This window comes from Oncorhynchus masou, chromosome 30 (genome assembly GCF_036934945.1).
Source record: "Oncorhynchus masou masou isolate Uvic2021 chromosome 30, UVic_Omas_1.1, whole genome shotgun sequence".
NCBI classification, from domain to species: Eukaryota; Metazoa; Chordata; class Actinopteri; order Salmoniformes; family Salmonidae; genus Oncorhynchus; species Oncorhynchus masou.
The window spans coordinates 33891600-33910281 of record NC_088241.1 but is presented as its reverse complement, the minus strand read 5'-3'; the positions used below and the strand labels follow the sequence as shown (position 1 = coordinate 33910281).

General features: G+C 45.7%; 1 protein-coding gene across 1 annotated transcript in view; it reads left to right on the top strand.

Moving 5' to 3' along the window:
• Nucleotides 1–18682, top strand: part of LOC135522561 (POU domain, class 6, transcription factor 2-like) — a 119959-nt gene that overhangs the window by 57397 nt on the left and 43880 nt on the right. Inside the window, exon 5 of the mRNA XM_064948940.1 lies at nt 18456–18602. Within this exon, the coding sequence (XP_064805012.1) occupies nt 18456–18602 (147 nt within the window). The remainder of the gene's footprint in view (nt 1–18455; nt 18603–18682) is intronic.

Sequence of the window (18682 nt, the reverse complement as noted above, 5' to 3'; positions counted from 1 at the left end):
AAGCCGAGCAGAAATTACAATAAGAAGCATTGTAGATCTGCATTTACAAAACGCAGCAAGATATTTCTTATGCGTTTTAGAATTCTGTGTTAACGCGACCCCCGTGTTCGAGAAGTCAAAGCCCTTTGGATGAGTTATCTGTACAGTGGATGAGTTATCTGTACAGCTGCCACCGCTATCTTTTGATTTCCTTAAGTTTTCATTGCCCTAGAGTGGGGACACATGCTGCTCTAAAGCCAGTACTGTTCATTTGGACAATATCTCTCGTTCACATCCGCTTGTAAATGTCAAAACTTAACAAAAATGACATATGTAGCTACCTACAGTATATGTGTATAACTTTGAGCTGGACTGCGTGTCTTTGCAATTATTTACTTTTTAGTTTGCGCTCGTTAGCATATTTAGTTAGCAGCCTCCATGGAAATTACAAATTTGTTAGTAATTCTGGTAATAGACGCTCAGTTGGCTTTAATAAAAAAAATAAAAAAATGTTTATGTTGCCGCCCCCTTGTGTAATAAGCCGGTAATACCGTCAAGGAGGATGGTATAACGGTATGAAAATCTGGATATCGCCCAACCCTAATATATAGGGAATAAGATGCTATTTGGGATGAACACACAGTACTGGTCCAATCAGACACACCCAGCATAAGTGCCAAAGCCTAACAATAATGTTATTTTCTGGAGTAAATAAGTGTTCTAATGTTAGTACATTACAGTCAAGCAAAGCCCCCCATTTTCTTCTCTGAATATTTTAGTGTGTTTGAGGAATGTCTTAGAAAGCATGGCTTTTATAGAACTTCTTTGAAAGCAGAGCTACAGAGAGCAATCCCTGCCTGTGCCTGGCATAGTCACAATGCATTCTGATGCTTTATTAAAATGACAAATCATCATTTATTAGTGCTGTTATGACATCTTTCACCAGTTTCCCCACAATCACACCTTGTTCTTAGCATGGATTGTATTAGATAAAGAAGCTGAGATCCTGATTATAATGACTGGGGATAGACAGATATATAGATAAATTGACCACCCTGGAGGGGAGCCATTAAGATATTGCCTCGTCCAATGGTATTAAGGCTGATGTGAGAGGGAGGTAGGCAGGCTGGGTGTGAAATGTTTCATCTCTCTCTGGCTCAGTGCTGGGGTTGTCACTGAGGGCATTGCTATGTCACCCGGTGAGGGTCCCTCCATGGACAGTTCTTGTGTGCATCCCAAATGGCACCCTATTCCCTGCGTAGTGCACTACTTTTGACCGGGGGAGCCAACCCTTCTCTGCTGACAGCAGTCCTGCCCAGCTCTCGACACACTCAAGTCTGCAATATGATTTGGGCCCCTCCATCCATCTGCACCCTCCACCCTCAACACCCAGGTCAATGATTACATTTTCAGTTAAGAGTCACTGAGCATCAATTTGGTTAATCCATAGAGGCCTCCATCAGGGGAGAGTCCCCATCTGTAACCCCCTGAGTGTGTGTGGGTGTGTGTGGTGGTGCGTGTGTGGGTGGGTGTGTCTGTGTGTGTGTGTGCATGCATGCTACATTAAACCTTTCCTCTGAGAATTCTAAACCATAATTGGCCTTAGAGTACATTTTCATTGCGTATTTTGCATTATTGCTTTGGCCATGTGGGACTAAAATACAAAAGTGTTGTATTGGGAATCTATACAGCCAAGGCATGCCATAATTAGTCCTCACATTAGGATATAGGGCTCTTGTCGAAAGTAGTGCACTAAATAGGGAATAGGGTGCCATTTGGGATGTAGAGGGAGTACAGATCACAGCCCTTTTATTGTTTGCCTATTATTCACACACACAAGACCACTCAGCCATTTAACCCTTTGTTTTAAGAACCAGAGGGAGTGTCAGACAGACAAACAATCATTAGGATGCTATTACTCTCCTAATTGTCCCCCACTGGGAGATGATGCTCACGTTGAACCTTTTAGAATAGAATCAACGGTCCAAGCTCGTCTTTGCATGTCAAGAAACTAACATCCACTGGCTTCTAATATCAACATCGGAGTGGATGAAGAGAGACGATGCTGCTGTTTCACTGCTACTCCCTCCATGTTTCAGTGGAGTAGCCTAACAGCCTAGGTTTACTGGCGGACTCTCCACAGTTGAACTTTGAGCACAACGAGAGGTTCCTCAGTGCGTCTCCACCACAGCAGCCAGCCCTACGACACTACGACCTCCTGTCTCACACCCCACTCCAGCATGCTGAGTTCCAGGCGCTCGCAGAGGGGGCCTCCCTCCACAGTGATGGCAAATAGACGGGGAGGGAGATTATGAAATTTGCTTAAGTGTGTTAATGGCCTGATTGCTGGATCCGGGCTGGATTTGCTGGAAGTTGATTGAATAGAGGTGCAGGTTTTCTCCACGCCCAGCAGAGCTCAGGGATTTGACGGCGCTCGCCAAGTCTGTTACACCAGAATTGATCTTAATTAGATCTGAAAGACCTGCCACAGCAGAATGGTCGCGGCGATTAAAATGAAAAACAGGAGAAATTACTGATCAAATTAATCATAATGTCGGGCTACAGCTGTAGGTCTGGTGTAATTTGCCAGTCCACTGAGTTACATCGGCCCCCGGCAGGGAGAGGCAGAAGAGGGAGAGAGAGGCTGCTACATACTGATCCGTGGCAGTGGGAGGCTTAGGCCAGCCCATCAACTCTCTCTAATTCCATTCGCTGAGTCCGGGCCCTCGTGACCCCTGTGCTCCATTCAGTGGAGCTAACATACTCACAGGCACACACACACAGACACAGGTTTGCATGCACACACACACACACACACACACACACACATTCTACCATATGTTATCACTCTCTTCAGCTCTTTCTTTTCACATTCTATTCCTTTCATTTCTGTTTGATTTGTTTCTCACATGTCCTTTCTCCACTTTCCTGTTCTTCTATAGAAACAAGAATTTAGAATGTCTCTTAAAGCAACCTGTCTGGTTGGTTAGGTACAATACTCAGTCTGCCTGAACCTTATCTGTTGTTTCTTGTGCGAGCGACATCTTCCAGAGGCTCATGAACAGTATCATTCGCCAGCCCTACAGTACCTCTTGTATTGGTCTGGGCTGTCCTGTCATATGCTGTGTGTGTGTGTGTTCACTTATAGCCCTTAACCTTGGCACAGTGTCTAGCGGTGTCTAGTTCTGTGGTTTCAGGGCTTACAGTATGTCCTGTCTCCATCCCTCTGTCAGCTTCCTGCCGTCTGCCTGGCCTCCCCCTGCAGTCCTCAGCTTTCCTCTTCTCTGTCCCTGTCAGAGCTCCACACTGGGCCTGTCCACTCTATTCCATCCCTCCATCCCACAGACTCGCTGGGGTAATTACTGCCCAGAGCCCTGCTCTCTCTCTCTATCTCCCTCCCCTCCCTCCTGTTCCAGCGCTCCACAATTTACCACCAAAACGTCTGTGGACATCTCTTTCTCTCCCTCTCTCTCCTTCCTTCTCTTCCCCAGTGCACCCCGACATCACAGGACCGCGGTGCATCAGACCCACAAGTGCTGCAATTACCTGGGCCCTTTCTCTCTCCCCTATCCTTTTCTCGCTCTTTCTTCTTCCTCCTCTCTTCTCTCCCCTCCTCGCCCGACTCCCCTTCGGCTCCCTCAGTAGTCCCTGACAATCCAGCTTCATTAAGAGCCCTCTCGTGAAAACCCATCGTCACCAAGGTCAGGCCCTGCCCACCACAACAGGCTTTCAGGGGCCTGGCTGTCTGCACTCTCTCCATCTCTTGCACTCCCTCCCTCCTTCTCCTCGGTCGGTCTCCAGCCCATCTCAACTGCTTTTGTCTCCAGCTGACGCCCCTTCAAAACACCCGTGTCACTGTCTTCCGCTGCAGCGCACTTTTGCCTATGTCAACCACTGTTAGAATCAGCACCCTTCAATTTGTTTCATTCCTCTTTTGGTGTGTTTTAAATGGCTCTTGCATATCGATTTAATTGATTTTCCAGATCAGGTACCCGCCTGCTCAATTTATTCATGCAGCCCCGGATAATTCCACAGTGTATTAAATGTAAATTAAGATGACATTCCACTAGCATGCTAAATGTACAACATGATTTCCATGCCCAATAGTTCTTAGTGTGATAGTATCATATCTAACAGGACTGATGTAAATCTATGCAATTGTCCTTTACCACTCAGAAATGTAATGAAAAAAAATACAGTGTTAGAGGTGAATTAAAAGACGTCATAGGTCTAATACAAACAGCACAGATATATGGTCATATCGCAGTAACTACTACTGAATTAAAATGCAGCATATTTTTCCATAAAGCACTGGATTCAACTCATTTGTTACTAGCGTGTTCTTTAAATTTAAAAAAAAAAGTGTGTAAATGAGCAGCTGGGGATAGATGTCTTAAGTGTTGTGCCGTCACTGCTGTCTAGTGCTAGCAGCAGGGCCTTGTCGGTAGTCAGGCTCCTCAGCAGCTCAAGTTGGGAGGAGGTGGAGGGAGGGAGTCTCATTAATGCACAGGAGAGCTGGCTCTTAAGAAGGCAGAAAATGGACGGACATAGCGACCTCAGCGCCACCACCACCATTTAGAAATACAAATGGGCACTGTGGACTGAAGCAGAAAATAAGACTGTTGTCCATCAAAAGACAGCGGCACATTTCTCATATTAATATTTATACAGCAGCATAGGTGGAGGGAGATGAGGGGAACAGCATGACAGCCTTACTGCTTTTATTTACTTCAAATTAGAGGGATTAGGCCCGAAGGAAATCTTTAGACTCAGGGCCAAATACATTTGAAGAAGTAAAAAAAAAAAAAAAACATATTTACTATATTTTCTGAAAGAATAATATGTTTTTCACTCCAGTCCATGGACAATTCCTGCACATTTTTTCTATTAGGGATGTAACAAGCAGGTATCCTTTATCAACTGCACTCTGTTGCTGTGTGGCTCTGCAAAGGCATTACTCCCCTATTTACTACTTCCCGTCTGTGTTTTGGCGCTTCTTCCTCTTCCCCAGCCTTTCTCTCCCACTGGGCAGGCAGAGAGCTGGGGAGAAGAGAGGAGGTAACCAACTCAGCCTAGTAGTGAGACTTGGTTCCCCGATCCACCTGCACTCACACTGGGGGCGACACGCATTAGATGCCCACAGGGGAGCCTTGGGGTTGGGAAGCCAAGCCAAGGCTCACTTAACAGTGGATACGGAATAGGGTTTCTTAAATTATGAGGCTAGGCCGTGACATTGAGTTCCCCCCTCCTCTTCCTCCTCCTCCTCCTCCTCCAGTGGGCTCCCAGACACAAGCTGCTGTCTAAGTGCTCCACTCCACCGAGGAGGCCAGTCCCCCTGCGGGGCACGATTCTCCTGTCTGTAATGTCTGATGCCCATTAGTGACCACAAGGCAAACAGCCATTCTGCACAGCAGCACTGACCTGCACCGCAAAAAGCACCCTCTTTTAAAGCAATGTTATTGCATTACTCTTATAGGCCAAGTCAAAAGTCCCCATTTCTGGTCAGTGCAAAATATGACCAGAAAGTGTGTTATTTGCATGTTATGTTAGGGTCACTCGATAGCTACACTCTAAATGCTGATACACCATTGGAAATAAGGAAATGGAAGTATAGGCTCCATCTTATATTCATCCATGTTGGGGGGGATCTTTGGCCTCATTTGATTAGCGGAGTGAAACTGATGTTGATGCTTCTGTGAATGGACCACAATACAAAACCAATAGATTTAGTTCACTTTAGCAGCTTCTCAAAAAGCACGGCCTCGGGAGTTAAACAAGCAGATTATCAATACACAAAGTCTGTAAATGTCATCAATTCATCTCACCACTTAATGCTGATATACGTTGTGTGTGCGTGCGTGTGTGTGCACGTGTGTGTACGTGTGTGTGTGTGTTTGCACATGTGTGTGTTGTGTGAGCGGTGGGGTTTATCGATCATGGGTGACTACGTCTCGGCCACAGTGCCCCTCTCTTGTGATTCATCTCTGGAGTCAATGACACATGACAGGCCTCCCCCTCGACCTCCCTCGTTTCTCTTCATTATAAGCCGTATTTTGGGACACCACAGTAAAGAGTAATCATTTACCTTTATTGTGTTTATAAGGCCGGAGCACGGATGACCCTTTCTATATTGAATTGAGGACATGGAAAGATCACCGGTCATTGATTAGGAGGATATTAAAGTAATTCAAATGCTATATTTATATGTCAAACAACAGCAATTTGAAAAGAGACGGCATTTCCCCTCAGGTCATGAAAAATGGTCAATATATTTTGTTTAGGTGATTGTTGTTCCTTAACCTTTTTAACATAAATTGTTAAACACACACCCAAAATAATTGAATCAATCTCTTGGGGTAGTTTCCTGGACACAGGTTAAACTTGGTCCTAGACTGAAAAGCACTTCCTATGAATAATCTCTATTGAGCCGGCTTTCTAGTCTAGGACTATGCTTAATCTGTGTCTGAGAAACCAGCCCCTAATTCTATACCATGCGATACTCTAATGTTGTCATTCTGTGCATTGTTTTCACCCGATGTTTAATTTTCCTCTTACTACTGTAGTAAACTGAGAAGTAGCACATACCAGGAATACAATGCATCCACTTCACACTCTCAGCCAGAGTAATACTCTCTCTGCTATTTTAGGAAACGTAGCTTGAGAAAAAGGGCATGTTTCTCAACTTTACAACTGTATACAAACTGGACCAAATGTGTCACTTCGTAAAATCGCAATGGTCAGCTCTTTTCCACGAATGGTACTTCATCATATAGACAGTTGCCGTAAATTCAACAAATATTATGGATTATTAAGCAGAGAGAAATGAGAATAAAAGGGATTTTATAAAAGGTACCTTTTTTAGCCACACAGTCGGTGGCCCCTCTGACCAGAGGAAATGTACTGTTCTGCTGATGGATGACTATAGAACCCAGCATGAACTCTCAAGCCCCACAATTATCAACGAATGGGCGAGAACAGATTTCATGTAATGATTCAAGCCGCTGTTAATTTCACATGAGGCTAATGAGTGAGAGGATTGACGGCCACTATCCTGCACTCAATTATCCCTTTATAGTTAGCACGAACGTTTTCAGGACTCTGCTCTTCCTTCATTAGCATTTAGCCTCATTAAATTCATTAAATATAGCCATTCTCCCACCACTAAGGATGTCTATTTCCTGGAGTTAATGCATTTTATTTTATCAGCCCCCCCACCCCTCCACTGTTAACTAACTGTCAGATCGCTAGGCTATGATGACATCACTCCATTAGCACGCACCACTCCCACCCATCTCAGGCCCACTGCCATTAGAATGGTTACGGATGTTCTGGTGTTCTACTGTCATGGCATTTTCTGTCCCTTATGTTCTTTTTGCCTTTCTGTCTTTCTCGTCCCTCATCCTCAATGTTCAATGTCCTTTCGAATGTTAATTTGGGACAATGGCCAATAAGTACAGTGGCAACAGAGGTCCATCAGTGACCCAGACTGCGCTCTGAGGACCCAGAGTGGAGGAGCTGTGTGTGAGGCTGCCCCCCCCCAAGCCATTTCAGCCAACCCTGGGACTAGAGGTGTTTGGGAGGGCCTAATGGCCTTTTGATGTACAGTAGCGGATGTGAGGGCAAGGAGGAGCCAGGGAGGGAGCTGTTTGGGGAAGCTAGGACGAGCAGAGGACTGGCAAGGCACTGACAGGCAGAGAGCGTGTTTTCTCATGTCACAGCTGATTACATTCACTCAGGAGTGGGAAAAGAAGAGATGGATGGAGGGATGTGAGAGGTGGGCCCGAGAAAACAGGAGCGAGGGAGGGGAAATGTACAGTGTGTGTTTTTCCCTCTTGAGATAGACTCTCGTTGCTCTCATCCAGAAGCAAAAACTCTATCGATTGTACATTTTCCCTGTTTGGTTAACTTTTGCCACACTTTTGGCTGAGTGATAACGAGCATGACAGGAAGAATTAAGATGGATGGGCCGCTTTATCAGATGGGCTTCTTGCATCTGGCTACATTCAAGAGCATTACTTTGCCAGGCTTCCTTTCACTGCGATCATCCTCATTTTCACGTGAGGACCCTCTCAGGCAAGCTGAAGTACATTCTATTCCATAATGGTCAGATATACTGTGCCCTTATGTACAGAATCATTTGTCCATTACACATGCTGTGTATGTAGGTCTACTAGAGAAAGTATTTTCATCCTACAGTAATTGTCTACTCTGAGCTAAATTCTCCCTGATAAGCGCCTTCTAAGGAGCTGAGAGAATTATTATGGATGTTGTTCAAAGCTCATTGATAATGATAGAACACTATGTTTTCCTTTCCAGTACATATGGCTGCAAAACAAACAAAATGGTGGTTTGTTAAATTATTGTGACTTTTGGGGGGGCGCGACATATCAAAACATTTGAGCGCTGCATGCATCAAGCCTGTCGAAACTCCCCTGAGATGCTTCCCTTTTTGTTGTCTGACCTGGGTTGATACCCATTACCTCTGCTCTTCTCTGTTCCATTGTGTCTGACGGAAAAACGGTTCACTTTCAAACAGGCACATAAGAAGAGCCAGCCCAGAATAAACTCCAGTTAGTTTGAGTCACACACATTTACGTTTCCAGTGGTCTGTTCACGCTCACAGAGACCATCTTTATCCTATTCCAGAGATTGCACGGGTTACTGCACCAGGTGACCCTCATGGTCAACGGGTTACTGCACCAGGTGACCCACATGGTCAATGGGTTACTGCACCAGGTGACCCTCATGGTCAACGGCTTACTGCACCAGGTGACCCACATGGTCAACGGGTTACTGCACCAGGCGACCCTTATGGTCAACGGGTTACTGCACCAGGTGACCCACATGGTCAACGGGTTACTGCACCAGTTGACCCACATGGTCAACGGGTTACTGCACCAGGTGACCCACATGGTCAACGGGTTACTGCACCAGGTGACCCACATGGTCAACGGGTTACTGCACCAGGTGACCCTCATGGACAACGGGTTACTAAACAGTGACTGTAACAGAGTTGACATGTACCGTCCTCATTTTACCCATAGTGCAAAATATGTATTTGTAACAATTTGGCTGCTTTATCAAAGAATGATATCTACATTGAAGCAAGGACCTTCTTTTTGTACCAACTGACTCCATGGGCTGTACAGTATGTATTCAGTTAGGGTGATGAATAAGGCTTATGGGGAGTGATGACAAGTAGATGTGACGAGAAACATCTGTGGCTTGTGGTCCTGTGATGATGACATACTGATGTTTCAATATAATAATATAATATTTGTCCTACAGTATACCTGACTGGTGACTCCACAATATATATTTATCCAATTATTTGATGTCATTGTCAGATTCCTGCGGCTCTTGGTTGTGGGTTATTGGCACGATTCGGCCCTAGCGAACGGCTAGTGAGATCCATACCACTAAGACTCCATAACCACCCTATTGATGGGAGAATGAAAAGGCTGGTACACAATGGTTTATATGGCGGCCTTGTAAATAGGAAGATCACTGTTTATCTCCTGCAACACATGCAATCAACACAAATGCTGGGCCACGTCTGTCATTTTCTGCCTCCTATAACGCTGTTGAGAGGAGGCACTGTGGCGGAAAATCACCTGTTTAGATGTCCAACACTGCTATCCCCCTTCTTATGCCTAGTTCTCCCTCACGCCACTACCCATATCACCCAATTCAAGACCCGAGGCTAGAGCCCAGTCGATTATCTCTTTTTTACCTGGATTTACCAGAATAATAGCCTCCGAATAGCAGAGGAATAGCAAACACAATGATACTACCACCAACATATTCAGTTGGGCACGTATAGCTACACAAGGAAATAGCACTGAAGTATCAACACACGCACACACCGATACCATTATCTGTGTACTGATCCAGACCTCTCCAGCTCCACATGAGGCCTGGCTCTGCTCCGCTCTGCTAGCTGTAGTGTAGGCGCCCCTCTCTACATCCTCCTTCTCTCCACTGTGCCTCTATCAGGCTAGCACATCACCCCGTGGTATTACCAAATACACATCATTAACCCAGTTAAATAAGGAAACCCCCTTTGTCAGACCAGCGCATCGCTTGACATAACCAAATCACCTAAGGGCACGATGTTTAAACGACCATGACCAAATCCCTCTATGCCTCACCTGGACTCCACCATTGTATCACCTCTCACTCACACAAATCCTCTCCCCCTCAGCAGAGAGCAGAGAGAGAGCGCAGCTCTGCTCAGAAATGAAGGGAGGATTATCTGTTAATGCAATCCCTTACTGACTGATATCACCAGCCGACCCTTCCTGCCACTTTCGCACCGATACATGTATTTATTTGAAGATTTGGCCCGGATAAGACCCTCTGAAATCCAGCACCGTGGTCATAAAGCAGGATGAGGGTGTCTGGCTGGCTCTCTCCACCCCCCTCCCACCAGGACAGATATAGAGGCCAACCTGGCTCCTCATTACACTCATCCTTTATTTCTGTCTAAAATGTCACTATGTGAACATATTGCATCACGGGAGAGAAATGTATATCTCAATGTCACTATTACAATAATAGCAGGCTAAACCCGTACTGTCATAGTGACACTACAAGCTTTGTCATAGAGAAGAGTTTAAACAGTCTTTCCACACACTACCATTTTGTCTAGATACCAATTCCACTCCAAATACTTTTTGGCATGAAGGAATCTTGCCATTCCATGGGCTAGCCAGGTTTGATTTTGTTATTGTTTTACTTTCTCCTGATTCCATGAGATGTCAAAGTAAACAAACTATTGCTATCTCTACTGACATCAACTTCAATATGATCTAAAATGAACAAGATACGTTTAGAAGGTTAGAAGTCCGTATATCATCGCAAAAAAAATGTCTATTTAAAATTACACGAGTCCTTTAGGGCATCCATTTCATGGGAGAGTGACGTGTTTTCAAAACAATTACTGTATGACAAGTAATGAAATACATGCTTCCTCTTCTGTTCTGTTTCGCTGGCCTTTACAATAATACTACCCTGACTAGAGCAAATTGATTGTAAGTTACAAGCCTCCCCTTACGGAAAAAACACATGATTTCACATGCAGAAACTCACATGATTTAACATGTAAAATGTCCACATTTTGCACGTGTAAAATGTCATTTCACATGAAATTTGACATGTAAAATCATGTGAAACCATGTGGTTTTGGAACACCACATATGATGATACTTCACATAAAGCTTCACATGTGGATATTTTTCACATGATATTTCACAGGTGATGCCCTGCAAACAAAAACTCTGTGTTTTCAACGTACATATTTAAAATACATGGTTTCAGTGTGTATGTTTATTTATACAGTAATTATTACTCAATCCCTCACCTGGGATTTCAACACGACATTCCAATCTTCACTACGCAACCATGTCTGTGTCAATAACTGATTTCACCTGTATTCCTGCACTTTGGAAAAACAATTTTATTTATCATAGGGATTCAGTAGTATCATTAAATCTGAATAATATGACCCACCAACATTGGACATTAAATAAGTCAATGAAATCAATGACAGAATAATCCGATGAATTGATAACTAAAAGAGCAATGCAGATGGCACTCTTTTGCTAAGTGCAGCGATGTAAATCAAATCAAATCAAATTGTATTTGTCACACACACGGTTAGCAGATGTTAATGCGAGTGTAGCGAAATGCTTGTGCTTCTAGTTCCGACAATGCAGTAATGACCAACGAGTAATCTAACCTAATAATTCCAAAACTACTACCTTATACACACAAGTGTAAAGGGTTAAAGAATATGTACATAAAAATATATGAATGAGTGATGGTACAGAACGGCATAGGCAAGATGCAGTAGACAGTATCGAGTACAGTATATACATATGAGATGAGTAATGTAGGGTATGTAAACAAAGTGGCAAATTTTAAAGTGGCTAGTGATACATGTATTACATAAAGATGTGGCGCAGCAGATATATCAGCAGACCCCAAATACAGAGGTTGCTAGTTCAAATCCCAGTTGAGGTCATCTTGAAAAGTCAGCACTAAATGATCATGTCAAATGTAACTATATTGATTAAAAAAAGATGTTTACACTATTTTAGCTGAACAGTGTACCACCTACCTTCAAATCCCATAGAATGTCTTTACTTCCCTTTTCACATATTGAGCTGTCAAAAGAGACACGAGGTCAGTTGTTCACATGTATTAAGTTTAGAGTTCACATGTTAGCACCATCTTTTCTCATGTGAGGAGTATAACATGTGTTCATGTTCACGAAATGTGCAGATTGACGTGTGAAAAACGTTTACATGTGGAAGTAGAATTAGCATTTCAGTTTCATGGTATGTATCACTTGTTGAAATTTCACATCCCCATGTTGTCACATTTGTTTCACGAGGTGATGCTTCCACACGTGCTCAATGTTTTCACATATGTAGTTTCATGTTATCGCATGTTTCTTTTAGCTGTTGCCACATGTTAACGCATTAACGACAGTGCTACAATGTGATCACGTGAAGAAGTGTGTGATTTCTTTCACAAGGGTCTCTTGGAACAAGAGCACGGAAAAACAAATACAATTGTCAAAAGTTAGTGCTTATGTTTGATCATTTTGAGACAATGTCAATTAGCCAATGACGAGTAAAAGCTTGAATGAGATTCTCAAATGCACTTCACCCCTGTGAAGGGTGAATTTCTTCTTAACGTTAAAGACTGAAGTTGGTCAAAAAGACGAACGGGGGTTGGGCATTTAAAGAAACTGGATGACTTTCAGACTAGGGGACCCAATATCAATCATGGCCAGTTTGAGGCCACCAACATGAAATATGATTTCATAAGAAAAATGCAGTGTCATTCTTTAATGTGCTTAACCTTTACTGTCAATGAAAAAGTATTGATCGTTCTGTGGCATTTTTTCATCATTTGATTTCAGAAGGCGTAATAATATAGTGGTTGGGGTACCATAAAAGATGAATGGCAACTGAATGGTCTCAGCTTAACAAAGCTCAGGTCCCCACAGAATGATTTAGCCGGTGGGCCGAAGCACCATATCTGCTTTAGTTTTCAAGATAATCGATCCTTGGTGAGGTGGAGCGTTTTTTTTTCTTCTTCATATAAGCTACATTTATTTTTTCTAAACACATTTCCGTTTGTTGGCCATCTCTATTCTCGATTTTTATTTATTTTTATAATTATTTTTAAGTTGGTTAGCTGGTCAAACAAATGCTGCCAAGTACTATAACAGTAAACCAATCAAAACCTGGGTACCATCTCTGCTAATTGCGTCTGCCAATTACATTTACATTTAACATTTAAGTCATTTAGCAGACGCTCTTATCCAGAGCGACTTACAAATTGGTGAATTCACCTTCTGACATCCAGTGGAACAGCCACTTTACAATAGTGCATCTAAGTCATTAAGGGGGGGGGGTGAGAAGGATTACTTATCCTATCCTAGGTATTCCTTGAAGAGGTGGGGTTTCAGGTGTCTCCGGAAGGTGGTGATTGACTCCGCTGTCCTGGCGTCGTGAGGGAGTTTGTTCCACCATTGGGGGGCCAGAGCAGCGAACAGTTTTGACTGGGCTGAGCGGGAACTGTACTTCCTCAATGGTAGGGAGGCGAGCAGGCCAGAGGTGGATGAACGCAGTGCCCTTGCTTGGGTGTAGGGCCTGATCAGAGCCTGGAGGTACTGCGGTGCCGTTCCCCTCACAGCTCCGTAGGCAAGCACCATGGTCTTGTAGCGGATGCGAGCTTCAACTGGAAGCCAGTGGAGAGAGCGGAGGAGCGGGGTGACGTGAGAGAACTTGGGAAGGTTGAACACCAGACGGGCTGCGGCGTTCTGGATGAGTTGTAGGGGTTTAATGGCACAGGCAGGGAGCCCAGCCAACAGCGAGTTGCAGTAATCCAGACGGGAGATGACAAGTGCCTGGATTAGGACCTGCGCCGCTTCCTGTGTGAGGCAGGGTCGTACTCTGCGGATGTTGTAGAGCATGAACCTACAGGAACGGGCCACCGCCATGATGTTGGTTGAGAACGACAGGGTGTTGTCCAGGATCACGCCAAGGTTCTTAGCGCTCTGGGAGGAGGACACAATGGAGTTGTCAACCGTGATGGCGAGGTCATGGAACGGGCAGTCCTTCCCCGGGAGGAAGAGCAGCTCCGTCTTGCCGAGGTTCAGCTTGAGGTGGTGATCCGTCATCCACACTGATATGTCTGCCAGACATGCAGAGATGCGATTCGCCACCTGGTCATCAGAAGGGGGAAAGGAGAAGATTAATTGTGTGTCGTCTGCATAGCAATGATAGGAGAGACCATGTGAGGTTATGACAGAGCCAAGTGACTTGGTGTATAGCGAGAATAGGAGAGGGCCTAGAACAGAGCCCTGGGGGACACCAGTGGTGAGAGCGCGTGGCGAGGAGACAGATTCTCGCCACGCCACCTGGTAGGAGCGACCTGTCAGGTAGGACGCAATCAAGCGTGGGCCGCGCCGGAGATGCCCAACTCGGAGAGGGTGGAGAGGAGGATCTGATGGTTCATAGTATCGAAGGCAGCCGATAGGTCTAGAAGGATGAGAGCAGAGGAGAGAGAGTTAGCTTTAGCAGTGCGGAGCGCCTCCGTGATGCAGAGAAGAGCAGTCTCAGTTGAATGACTAGTCTTGAAACCTGACTGATTTGGATCAAGAAGGTCATTCTGAGAGAGATAGAGGGAGAGCTGGCCAAGGACGGCACGTTCAAGAGTTTTGGAGAGAAAAGAAAGAAGGGATACTGGTCTGTAGTTGTTGACATCGGAGGGATCGAGTGTAGGTTTCTTCAGAAGGGGTGCAACTCTCGCTCTCTTGAAGACGGAAGGGACGTAGCCGGCGGTCAGGGATGAGTTGATGAGCGAGGTGAGGTAAGGGAGAAGGTCCCCGGAAATGGTCTGGAGGAGAGAGGAGGGGATAGGGTCGAGCGGGCAGGTTGTTGGGCGGCCGGCCGTCACAAGAAGCGAGATTTCATCTGGAGAGAGAGGGGAGAAAGAGGTCAGAGCACAGGGTAGGGCAGTGTGAGCAGAACCAGCGGTGTCGTTTGACTTAGCAAACGAGGATCGGATGTCGTCGACCTTCTTTTCAAAATGGTTGACGAAGTCATCTGCAGAGAGGGAGGAGGGGGGGAGGGGGAGGAGGATTCAGAAGGGAGGAGAAGGTGGCAAAGAGCTTCCTAGGGTTAGAGGCAGATGCTTGGAATTTAGAGTGGTAGAAAGTGGCTTTAGCAGCAGAGACAGAGGAGGAAAATGTAGAGAGGAGGGAGTGAAAGGATGCCAGGTCCGCAGGGAGGCGAGTTTTCCTCCATTTCCGCTCGGCTGCCCGGAGCTCTGTTCTGTGAGCTCGCAATGAGTCATCGAGCCACGGAGCGGGAGGGGAGGACCGAGCCGGCCTGGAGGATAGGGGACATAGAGAGTCAAAGGATGCAGAAAGGGAAGAGAGGAGGGTTGAGGAGGCAGAGTCAGGAGAAAGGTTGGAGAAGGTATGAGCAGAGGGAAGAGATGAAAGGATGGAAGAGGAAAGAGTAGCGGGGGAGAGAGAGCGAAGGTTGGGACGGCGCGATACCATCCGAGTAGGGGCAGTGTGGGAAGTGTTGGATGAGAGCGAGAGGGAAAAGGATACAAGGTAGTGGTCGGAGACTTGGAGGGGAGTTGCAGTGAGGTTAGTGGAAGAACAGCATCTAGTAAAGATGAGGTCGGCGTATTGCCTGCCTTGTGAGTAGGGGGAAGGTGAGAGGGTGAGGTCAAAGAGGAGAGGAGTGGAAAGAAGGAGGCAGAGAGGAATGAGTCAAAGGTAGACGTGGGGAGGTTAAAGTCGCCCAGGACTGTGAGAGGTGAGCCGTCCTCAGGAAAGGAGCTTATCAAGGCATCAAGCTCATTGATGAACTCTCCGAGGGAACCTGGAGGGCGATAAATGATAAGAATGTTAAGCTTGAAAGGGCTGGTAACTGTGACAGCATGGAATTCAAAGGAGGCGATAGATAGATGGGTAAGGGGAGAGAGAGAGAATGACCACTTGGGAGAGATGAGGATCCCGGTGCCACCACCCCGCTGACCAGAAGCTCTCGGGGTGTGCGAGAACACGTGGGCGGACGAAGAGAGAGCAGTAGGAGTAGCAGTGTTATCTGTGGTGATCCATGTTTCCGTCAGTGCCAGGAAGTCGAGGGACTGGAGGGAGGCATAGGCTGAGATGAACTCTGCCTTGTTGGCCGCAGATCGGCAGTTCCAGAGGCTACCGGAGACCAGGAACTCCACGTGGGTCGTGCGCGCTGGGACCACCAGATTAGGGTGGCCGCGGCCACGCGGTGTGGAGCGTTTGTATGGTCTGTGCAGAGAGGAGAGAACAGGGATAGATAGACACATAGTTAACAGGGTACAGAAGAGGCTACGCTAATGCAAAGGAGATTGGAATGACAAGTGGACTACACGTCTCGAATGTTCAGAAAGTTAAGCTTACGTAGCAAGAATCTTATTGACTAAAATGATTGAAATGAAACAGTACTGCTGGAGTAGGCTAGCTGGTAGTGGCTGCGATGTTGACACTACACTAATCAAGTCGTTCCGTCGAGTGTAATAGTGTAATCATGTTCTCTGTTACAAAAAAAGTAAACACAGCTGATGCCAACTCAAGGTGGAAGGAGAGAGGGGGAGTCCGGGAGTCGGAAATGGCGGCGAGTAGTGTGGAAATGGAGGAAATTGAGGAAAAGTTGGTAAAGCAACAGCTGTGCTGGAACGCGAACAATATGGGTGTCAGTTCTGGGTGGGAGGATGAGGGTCAAGGACTGGAATGGTCGGTAGTTGAAAGTCATAGGAAGAAGAGAGATCATGATACAGAAAGCAGTGGAGCATTTAGTAAAGCAAACATAAAAAGGGCCAAAGTAGGAAGCAAGAGTAATGATGTGTTTGAGTGGAAAGTGGTGATGGTGTTTGATGAGACCACAGGGCCTCACCTACACCCTATCCAACTAACTTATGCCATGGAGAAAGAGGTAGGTGAAGTGAAATTAGCTCAGTACATTGGAAAAAGGGAGATTGTTAATATTTTGTGGTAGACAGGCTCAGCATGAGAAGATTCTGAAAATAAAAAACGCTTAATGGGAAGAAGATTAAAAGCCATGTCCCTGGTGCTTATGCTATTTTCCCCAGTGTATTGATCCCTGTGTTTCCTGTCTCTCTGTGCCAGTTCGTCTTTTATGTTTCCAAGTCAGCTAGCCTTTTTGCCATTCTCCAGCTTTTTGCATTCTCCTTTTTCTAGTCCTCCCAGTTTTGACCCTTGCCTGTTGCTGAACTTTGTACCCGCCTGCCTGACCATTCTGCCTGCCTTGACCACGAGCCTGTCTGCCACTCTGTACCTCCTGGACTCTGATCTGGTTTTGACCTTTTTGCCTGTCCACGACCATTCTCTTGCCTACCCCTTTGGATTAATAAACATTGTAAGACTCCAACCATCTGCCTCCTGTGTTTGCATCTGGGTCTCGCCTCGTGCCTTGATACAGAAGTATATGAAAGATATTGCGCATCCACTATACATTGAAGTTATCTACCCATATTGGTTTTTACATGGTTATCCTTTTGTCTATGCATTCTCTATGTGCTATTAGGATGTTCAATTGTTTCACCAGGCCTCAATTGTTTGAACATTAGCCCCCTCATAACATTATTGCCCACCAGCAATAAGCCAGTCGCAGCTTAAGAAGTGTTTCTATTATTTCTCTATTCTGTTGAGTAATTGGACAGTCTCCTCAGTCGGCCTGCTCTTCGATCTACTTACTCAACCTAATAAGGCTCTGCTCTGCTGCACTACAACAAAATCAGCAGTGCATTTTCAGGCCTAATAAGAGGTTAGCTTGATTTATATGGGTAATCTCATGCTCCTTCTTGGCTGGAGCTCCACAGGCTCTGCCCACACGGAGACCTCCTCTACAACCGCTTGGCCAGTCCACCGGTTCCAGATAAGTCCATTATAGCTGGGGTAAAGACGGTCATTTTTTAACCCTCGAGATGAGCGGTGCGGCAGCGGGGTAGTTCAGAGTGGGAGGTGTTGAAGTGGTGGTGCATGGCCACCGTGGCTCCTTCTATTGTTAGAGCTAGATGGTCTGGGGCTGCCTGGCCCCTGTAGAGATGGTGCTGGACCCTGGGGGCCACAGGAAGCACTTAGACTGGTAAAATTGCCACTTATTCACCAGCCCACCCCAAGCTTTCATCTGGGCCCTGGAGCACACACCTCTAGGGCCTGGATGATGGACTACTGTACATATAGACATCACAGTACGACTGTCGTTAGGAACAAAGCATTGGCACTCTATTTTCTCAAGCTACTTCACTTTCTTCATCCTGTACTCGCTCTCCCATGTTTGTGTATGCTAACATTTCAAGAATACCAAAAAACCTTATTTGCTACTGATCAAACAGCATAACTTATTATATTTGACCTCTAATGGTGGATTGTGTACCTTCAGTTGAACCCTCTGGCCAGCCAGGCAGCGGTGGCGGCGGCGGCTGCTGCAGCTATGGGCTCCATCGCCGGGTCCCAGGTCTTTGGCAACGCCCTCTCCAACCTGCAAGCTGGAGTCACGGGTCAGCTGGTCACCAATGCACAAGGACAGGTGAGTGTCCACTCATAACACCACTTATAACACAAAAAAGTGATGTCTATCAGGTTTCAACTTTTCATAAGACATGTCTG